Raw genomic sequence first — 9,796 nt, 5'->3', positions numbered from 1 at the left:
ACTATTCAATTAGTCCTATATACAATGGAAGCACTAGTGACACTCTGCAATAGTATTGGAGAGAGATGGTCTAAAAGGACTCGCTATTCGTGTGGGTTCTCTAGTCAGCAGCAGCAGCATCTGGGAACATGTTAATAAATTCAGATCTTAGAATCTGCTTCAGACCCACTGATTCAGAATCCTTTACAAAGATCCCCCACACGATTCATCTATATACTAAAATTTAGAGGCACTCCACTGGACAGGTGGTTTACTTCCACATTGCACATTAGAATCATCTGGAGAACATTATTTTTTTTTTAAGATTTTATTTATTTACTTGAGAGAGAGCACAAGCAGGGGGTGCGGCAGAGGGAGCCAGAGGGAGAAGCAGGCTCCCTGCTGAGCGGGGAGCCCGACGTGAGGCTTGATCCCAGGACCCTGGGATCATGACCTGAGCTGAAGGCAGATGCTTAACCAACTGAGCCCCAAGTGCCCCTCTGGAGAACATTATTTGAAAAGATGTCTGATTCCCACTCCTTAGACAATTTACATAATTTAGAGAGGGCAAAAGCCTGTTGTTTAAAAAGAGCAGGTGATGTAAAGTCAGAAAATGCAGATTTGAATAGTGGCTCACTCATGTTTTTATATACATTTTACCTCTATGAATTTCACTTTCCTCAGATAATTATAGTGATGATAAAATGAGTAATATGTGTGAACATATTTATAAATTATAAAGTCTTAAACCAATGATATTGTTAATGATTGCCATGAAATAAAATCAAATACACAGATATTTTTTAACAGATTAGGCACAGCCTCTCCACAATAATGATATTCAAAGTGGGATCTGTGGGTCCAATGAATTGGAAATAACAGATGTTTGTTAAAAATGCAAATAGTTCTTCCCTGCCTCAGAACTGTGTATCACAATCTCAGGAAATGGAAAAGAAGATAAATTCAAAAAGCTAAACTGACAGCTGCTACCAGCACTCCACTAGGGCTGACACGCTTGGCTGCCCCTCCTCCGATGATCCCTTACTGCATATGGGAATATGTACAGACTTCTTAAACTCACATGCACTTTTCTCTTCTGGATCACTCCAGGTACAAAACAGTAAAGTGGACAGGATGAATTGGACTGACATTGAGTTCATTCTGCAGGGACGTTCTGAGTACCCAAGAGTGGAAAAACTCCTTTTTGTGATGTGCTTGATGATGTACCTGGTGATCCTGCTGGGAAACAGCACCTTGATCATCCTAACTCTTCTGGATTCCTGCCTCCATACGCCCATGTACTTCTTCCTTGGTAACCTTTCCTTCCTAGACATTTGGTACACATCCTCCTTTATCCCCTCAATGCTGATACACTTCCTATCACAGAAAAAAACCATCTCCTTCACTAGATGTGTTGTTCAGATGTCTGTCTCCTACACTATGGGGTCCACAGAGTGTGTGCTCCTAGCAGTGATGGCATATGACCGTTCTGTGGCCATCTGTAACCCTCTGAGATACGCCATCATCAGCAAGGCACTTTGTATTCAGATGGCAACTCTCCTGGGGGTTGGGCTTTCTCAATTCACTGACAGAAACTATTCTTGCAATACGGTTGCCCTTCTGTGGAAAAAAATGTCATTAATCACTTTGCTTGTGAAATACTGGCCTTTGTCAAGCTGGCTTGTACAGATATTTCCTTGAATGAGAGTACTATAATGTTGGGCAATGTAATATTTTTGTTTTCTCCATTACTGTTAATTTGTATATCCTACATTTTCATCCTTTCTACTGTACTAAGAATCAGTTCAGCAGAAGGAAGAAAAAAGGCCTTTTCTACCTGCTCAGCTCACTTAACAGTAGTGACCGTGTTTTATGGGACAATCCTCTTCATGTATATGAAGCCAAAGTCCAAAGACTCTGCTTTTAACAAATTGATTGCTCTGTTCTATGGAGTAGTCACTCCCATGCTCAATCCTATCATCTATAGCTTGAGAAATACAGAGGTGCATGGAGCTATGAGGAAATTGATGACTAGACAGTAGTCCTGGAGGAAAGGATGAGAAACTTACCTCTTTAAGTTCATGCACAAAATAAGCCCATAGATGTGAGACGTAGGTTTTTAATATAAACAGAACAAAAGAAATAAAGATCATATGTAGCATCACAGAATTTAGGAGTTGGAAATAAATTTCAAGATAATAATCTAACTTCACCTTTTTATAAAAATGTAGAGACAACTGGTATAAGAAGTGAGAGTAAACTTTAAGGAATAAGAAAAGAAATAAAATTAGGCTTTTCCAAAAAAATCCAGTACAGATCTTCTTCAACTGATGGGGTTATGTCCTGATAAACCCATTGGAAGTTGAAAATATCATAAGTAAAAAATGCATTTAATACGTCTAACCTACTGAACATCATAGCTTAGCCTAGCCTACCTTAAACGCATTCAGAACACTTACATTAGCCTTCAGTTGTTCAAAATCATCTTGCACAAAGACTGTTTACAATAAAATACTGAATATTTCATACAATAATAAATTATATGAGTACTATACTGAAATTGAAAACCAGAATGGTTATATGGGTTCAGAATGGTTGTGAGTGTATCAGCTGTTTACCCTTCTGATCATGTGACTCAGACTGGAAGCTGTGGCCACTGCCTAGCGTAACAAGAGAGTATCAAGAGCTACCATGTTGCTAGCCCAGGAAAAGATCAAAATTCAAATTTCAGAGTATGGTTTCTACTGAATGCATATCGCTTTTGCATCATCATAAAGTCGAAAAATCCTAAGTCAAACCATTTTAAGTCAAGGACCATCTGTACCTTTGTCTACTGAACAAGTAAAACACATATTTTTCAGCTCCCTTTTGAGAGAACTACTTGAGTTTTTCTGTTTGTCTGTTTAATACTGATGTTTGTTTTACCCAAGGACTTGATCTGGCCCCAACCTAATTTTTCAGGTATCTATTTCCCCTTCTTCTTTCCTTCCTCTGTTTCTCCCACCCCCTTTGCACAATGCTATGCTCCATTCACTATTAGTTCTCCAATTATATCATGTTCTTTCCCTACCTAAAGACAATAGCATATGCCCACTTCTTCCCCCTCATCACATTTCTCTTTCTATGGTAACAACCTAGCAAACTCATTAAAGAAAATTCAAGTGTTCGATCTTCTGCAAATCCTTCCAAAACTTAGTTAGTTATTCCCTCCTCTATGCTGCCTTGAACTTTACCTCTGCTATGGTAATTTTCCTTTTATACCAAATCATTTATTAGATTCTGAAATCTCCCCAATGGCAGAACTCACTGTTCTCTGTATGAAGTCTAATGTCAAATAAATTTAAAACAGTAGACAATAATTAATTACTGAATTAACATTTTTAAAGAATAGTAAAATATAGGGGCACCTGGGTGGCTCAGTCATTAAGTATCTGCCTTCGGCTCAGGTCATGATCTGGGGGTCCTGGGGTCGAGCCCCACATCCAGCAGGAAGCCTGCTTCTCTCTCTCCCACTCCCCCTGCTTGTGTTCCCTCTCTCCCTGCGTCTCTCTGTCAAATAAATAAAATCTTTAAATAAAAAAAAAAAGAATAGTAAAATATAGTCCAAGCACTTGATATAATACAGTGAGATAAGAGAACTTGAATTTATGTATTATTTCATTGACTAAACAACAAATTCAAAAGTTTTTGATAAAGTATCAGCTAATTTTAAATGTATGGAAATATAAGAGCAGATAAAACATTTGGGCTGGGTAAGACAAAAATCGTATCAGTGTATAATTATTCTCTAATAAAAAATTGCTGAGAAAAAGATAATATCAATTGTATAAATCCTTCTTTTTTAAAAAGATTTTATTTATTTATTTGACAGAGCAAGAGAGCACAAGCAGGGGAATAGAAGAGGGAGAGGGAGAAGCAGGCTCCCTGCCGAGCAGGGAGCCCAATGTGGGCCTTGATCCCAGGGCCCTGGGATCATGACCTGAGCCAAAGGCAGACACTCAACCATCTGAGCCACCCAGGTGCCCCTGTATAAATCCTTCTTAAAGAATACTGACAATTTCGCTTTTTCAGCAGCAATAGTTTCATTTTAAATATTTTCCTTTAAAAAAAAAACACCCTTTGAAATTGCTAGTGAATAATAGTATGCAGTTTTATTTTTTTATGTGATATCATATGTTTATATGATATATAGTTGAGCTGCCTGGTACAGTGTCATAGCCTGAGCTGGATGAGGAGAATCTATGCTAAAGGGACACTCAGCAAAGGTTTCAGCAACCAAACAGTGTTCAGGAGGCATCTTTGCTTGTTCTGCCCAGCATGATGTTTTGGAGCCTGATGGAGTAAGTGAAATATCAACATGAAAGGGAGGCCCAATTCAGGTTGTAAGAACCCATGTAGAATCAAGAGGACATCCACAAAGGGAATGACTCAGCTCAGATTGTCAGAGAAAGACAGAGGGAGAAAGAGATAACTTGGGGTATTTTATGCTTATATCCCTAAGTATTACCAGAGCAATAGGCCTAGACTTACACTAACAAGATGTTGCTCAATACATTTGAAATCACAGGTAAATTCAAACTAACTGAAGCTACAGTCTAGCCAGAAAAAGAAGATCAAAAACTGACTGTATCAAAGTGATAAGCCTATCATCCTAGCTGACTGACAGGTGGTCTTTTGGAATTAGCAAATATGAACTTTTAAATAATTACTATAAATATATTAAATAAATCATTCCCATTTCATAGAAGAGGAAATTAGATTAAGATGTTTAATAAATTGCCTATAATCTCTAAGCCTGTATAGAAACAAAAAAAAAAACCCACTAATTCTTTACTCTAGATCCGAAGTGTATTATTCCTTCACCTTTATCACAGTTCTGCCCAATCACAGGAAAACAAAGCCAACAATTTTATAGACAATTGTCCTAAATTTCTCCCTAGATGACATCATCTACAACTAGGGATCAATTTCCATCTCTGTGCAAAAGACTTCCCAACGTATGTATAGCTTTAGTTCTGATTTCTTGCCTGGACTTCACTAATCTGTCTTCTCCTGTAAGTCTGACCATCAAAGCACAGCAAACCAGTCAACCAACTTACATCCCTATCTTCGTGAAGTCATCATCCTTAAGCTTCTCCTCTCATCCAATCAATGGCTGTATCTGAGATCTTTCACTTAGACCAATGGACCAATCATCTTCGATGACCATTTATTCATACCTGAGAAATCAAATCAGCCCTACAACCCTGTAATTCCCATATTCATCCTATTTTCTTCATCCCATTGCTTTCTGGATCCAAGCCATCTCAACAATTTTATTGACTCTGGCGACAACTTCATGATGAGCAAATAAGTTTTGCACACTGAACTCACATTTAGTCATCTGGTCCAGAAAGTATATACAAATGCTACAAATGCTGCTGAGTGTACAGTTATATAATAGATATATTCATGTATTTCAATAATTCACACCATTCACACCATTTTAGTGGGTTTGGGGTATTGTATATCTTATAATATACATATCAGGTATTTTCTTTCTAAGAGCTGATAGGTTCATTTATACCCTTGGATTTAAGAAACTAGGTGTCAGGGGAAAGAACAATAAAAAAGGGAAGGGTACTAATAGTTTCAATGAAACATCCTGTAGCTTATTTAAATTTACAAAATAATGTCAGCATTCTTTTTTTTAAAGATTTTATTTATTTATTTGACAGAGAGAAACACAGCGAGAGAGGGAACACAAGCAGGGGGAGTGGGAGAGGGAGAAGCGGGCCTCCCGCGGAGCAGGGTGCCCGATGCGGGGCTCCATCCCCAGACCCCCGAATCATGACCTGAGCCGGAGATAGACGCTTAACGACTGAGCCACCCAGGTGCCCCAATAGTGTCAGCACTCTAAGACCAACAACAAACTACTAAACTCTCTTGATTTTTTTTCCAGACTGGCACTCCTACCCATTTCTATTCAGGATACATTTGTACAGACCTTTTCCATGTGTACATAGACATTCACATCACACACATCTATCTGCATGCACAAATATATCCACACATGTAAAACATAGTTACACTTTGTGGAATATGCAATTTCTTCCATTAAATTTAGCTATGCTGAAAAAGAGGTTGTACTAGTTTTCTAAAGCTGCCATAACAAAATACCACAGATTGAGTTGCTTAAACAACAGAAATTTACTTGCTCAGACTTCTGGAGGCTAGAAGTCCAAGATTAAAGTGTTGGCAGATTTGATTTCTTCTGAAGCCTCTCCCTGGCTTGCAGATAGTCACCTTCTTGCTATGTCCTTTCCTCTGTATGTGAGCATCCCTGGTGAATCCATGTGTGTCTAAATTTCTTCTTATAATGACACAACTCAGATTGTATGAGGGTCCACAATGACAGCCTTATTTTAACTTAATCACCTTTTTAAAAGGCCATATCTCCAAATATAGATACATTCTTAGGTACTGGGGGGTTAGAGCTTCAACATGAGGTTTGGAGGGACACAATTCAGACTAAAACAGAGGTTAATCATAAATTAGCTAAAAAGTCTACTATAGGCATTACATTTGCATATTACATGTACAAAATTTTGAATACTAACAATATACTAACTTAATGTTTAAAATTATACTTACACTCTATAACCCAAAATAAAAATTGAAATTTGTCATCACGAGAGCCATTTGCATAATATTTCAGATATGCTTATGTAAAAGGTATCTATATTATTTTAGTTTCAGTAGTCAAAGAGGAAACTTAGGAAATCATACATCTCACTTAAAATGAGTGTGTTCCTGGGGCACCTGGGTGGTACAGTCAGTTGAGCATCTGACCCTTGGTTTCAGCTCAGGTCATGATCTCAGGGTCATGAGATTGAGCCCCATGTTGGGCTCTGTACTCAGTGTGGAATCTGCTTAAGATTCTCTCTCCCTTGCCCTCTGTCCTCCCATTATGCTCAATCCCTCTCTAAAATAAATAAATCTTTTTAAAAAATGAGTGTCTTCCCCCATTATCCCAATGTTCTGTTGTGTATTGACCACTAAAACATCCCTCAGGTTAATGTTTATTGATATTATTTGCTACTGGGGATTAAAAAAGCACAAAGAGGGTTCCTAATCAGCAATTTTTTCACAGCTGTTTTTACGTCCTTGTTCCGTAGACTATAGATGATAGGATTCAACATGGGGGTTAATCCAGCATATACCAAAGCTATAAATTTATCTATTTCCTGTGAATCTATGGCCGAGGTCTTCAGGTACATGGAGAGAGCTGTCCCATAGAACAAAACCACCACAGTCAGGTGGGCTGCACATGTTGAAAAGGCTTTGCTTTGACCACCCACTGAGCTGATTCTCAGAATGTTGGAGAGAATGAATGCATAAGATATACAAATGAGGAGCATTGGCATAGGAAGAAGAAGTACACTGATCACCAGCATGATTAACTGTACCCTGGAAGTGTCTACACAAACCAGTTTCAACACAGCCAGAATTTCACAAGTGAAATGATTGATGATGCTATTTCCACAGAGAGACTGATGCAGCACAGACATTGTTTCCACCAGGGCAGTGAGGCAGCCTGTCACCCAGGAGCCAGCTACAATCTGCACACAAACACTCTTGTTCATGATGATGGGGTACCTCAGGGGGTTGCAGATGGCTACATACCGGTCATATGCCATCATGGACAGGAGCACACACTCAGTGGACCCCATGGCAAGAGAAAGGTACATCTGAATGGCACATCCTGAGAATGAGATGGTGTTTTTTCCTGAAACAAAGTTTGCCAGCATTGGAGTGAGAGCAGAGGAGGTGTACCAGATGTCTAAAAAGGAGAGGTTGCTGAGGAAGAAGTACATGGGTTTGTGTAGGTGGGAATCCAGGACAGTGATGGAGATCAGAATTATATTACCCAGCAGGGTAATCAGGTACATCAGCAAGCACAACACAAATATGATGATGTTAACTTTGGGGTAGTGAGTAAATCCCAGAAATATAAAATTTGAAATGACTGTCAAGTTTGCCTTGACCATTTTATTCCTTTTTGTTTATCTGCAGTAGTGAATAAAAATATACATTGTATATATTATAAAAATTAAATTCTACCAACTTTCCAGGGGTGTTTGGTAGGGGTACTTTAAAAGGATCATTATTCTGGCAATCCCATATTAATGATTTATGCATTCATTCAACATTTATTGAATATACTACAAGTCACTGAAGATCTAGAGTTGAATTACATAAAAAGCTGCTCTTGGGCAACTCACAATAGAATATCACATAGTCAAGTAACTAAATAATTACAAGAACATGATATAAGCATGCCCTAGGGTACTAGAGAACACAAAGAGTAAGAATCCTAACTCTATGTTGGGGATGATGCTCAGTGAGACAGTTTGAGACTTAGTTTAATCAAAAAAATGCATTAGATTTAATCAAGGTAAGGACAGAGATCTGCTGGGGAAAGAAAAAATTTTTGTAAAAGTTACATTGATGAAGGATTTAATTGCATTTCATAAACCTGCTAATTATGTAATACAACAGATGAATATGCTGTACATTAAGGAATATAAACAGAAGATAAACATGCATCCAATCACTATAGTACCACCTAATTTCTCTCTTCAGGAAGGCATTTTTTAATATGGAATATCCTGAACCCACACTTAGAAACAAAATAATTTTCAAAGTTGAGTATTTTATATTGCAATTCAAATTACTTGTGCTGTTTCACAACAGGTCACGTATGGAGACCTGTTTAAAAACCACTGTCCTATAAGTGGAGTTCAAATGAAATCAGTCACAAGTACTCAAGCCTCACATCCTCATCATTGCCTACTTCTCCCTACTTCTCATATCCCAACACTCCACTTTCACACTCTGATCTGAAACAACAACCAGCGTGTAGTTTCTCATACTTACCATGCCATTTTATATTTTTATGTCTTTAATCAACAGTTTATTTCCATGGAGTAGCCTTTCCCCCCAGCTCCAATCTGGTCTTTCATGAATATTTATCCAGTCATCAAAACTGTATGCCACTGTCTCAAGTACAACTTCGTTCTTTGTACATACTTATGTTACTCAAGTATATTACACCAAACTATAGCCATATATGCACATCCCAATTGCTCCCACCCCTGGTAGAAGTGAGCTTCTCAAGAGCTTGTTCCCCATAATACTAGCAAAGTAATAACTCACATTTAAGATTTTTAATAACACACCACTGCCTTGAACATGGAAAGCTTTTGATACATATTCAAATAAGTACATTTTCAGTACAGTTCTCCATGTCAACATAAAAGCCTGAAGATTTCTCAACTTGTCATTTACATCTGCACTCTTATCTTTAACATTAGAGAAACTAGTTCATTTAAGAAACAAAGATGATGACGGGGCGCCTGGGTGGCTCAGATGGTTAAGCATCTGCCTTCGGCTCAGGTCATGATCCCAGGGTCCTGGGATCGAGCCCCGCATCGGGCTCCCTGCTCGGCAGGGAGTCTGCTTCTCCCTCTCCCTCTGCCTCTCTCTCTCTCTCTCTGACTTTCATGAATAAATAAATAAAACATTAAAAAAAAAAAGAAACAAAGATGATGAGCTCTTAGCTTTAAATATCTGATGTAGACTGAGGGAGGTGGGGAAGGCAATGACCACTTGTACTCTTAGAAGAACTTGTAGTGCTTCCCAAACAATTACCTTCTGTAGGGTTTTAGAGCACTGTCCTCTGAGTATGAGACTTGGACTCTAAATCCAACCATGCTACTTACTAATACATACAATTAGACCAACCGCTTGGCTTCTTTGAAACTCAGTTTTCTAA

General features: G+C 38.3%; 1 protein-coding gene and 1 pseudogene across 1 annotated transcript; one reads left to right on the top strand and one right to left on the bottom strand.

Moving 5' to 3' along the window:
- Positions 1–1,029: 1,029 nt before the first annotated feature.
- On the top strand, positions 1,030–2,021 carry LOC118018142 (annotated as a pseudogene).
- A 4,995-nt stretch (positions 2,022–7,016) lies between these two features.
- On the bottom strand, positions 7,017–8,226 carry LOC118017861 (olfactory receptor 13F1-like). Its single transcript, XM_035016175.1, has one exon. The coding sequence runs from the start codon at positions 8,007–8,009 to the stop codon at positions 7,050–7,052; it is 960 nt and encodes a 319-aa protein (XP_034872066.1). The 5' UTR covers positions 8,010–8,226; the 3' UTR covers positions 7,017–7,049.
- Positions 8,227–9,796: the final 1,570 nt, after the last annotated feature.

Source organism: Mirounga leonina, unplaced genomic scaffold (genome assembly GCF_011800145.1).
Source record: "Mirounga leonina isolate KUSES-001 unplaced genomic scaffold, KU_Mleo_1.0 Mir_170, whole genome shotgun sequence".
Taxonomy (NCBI): Eukaryota; Metazoa; Chordata; class Mammalia; order Carnivora; family Phocidae; genus Mirounga; species Mirounga leonina.
This window is presented reverse-complemented; position numbering and strand designations above follow the sequence as displayed.

Excerpts from the sequence above, each read along its gene's own strand:
- LOC118017861 (XM_035016175.1), bottom strand. The coding sequence starts at position 8,009 with ATGGTCAAGGCAAACTTGACAGTCATTTCAAATTTTATATTTCTGGGA.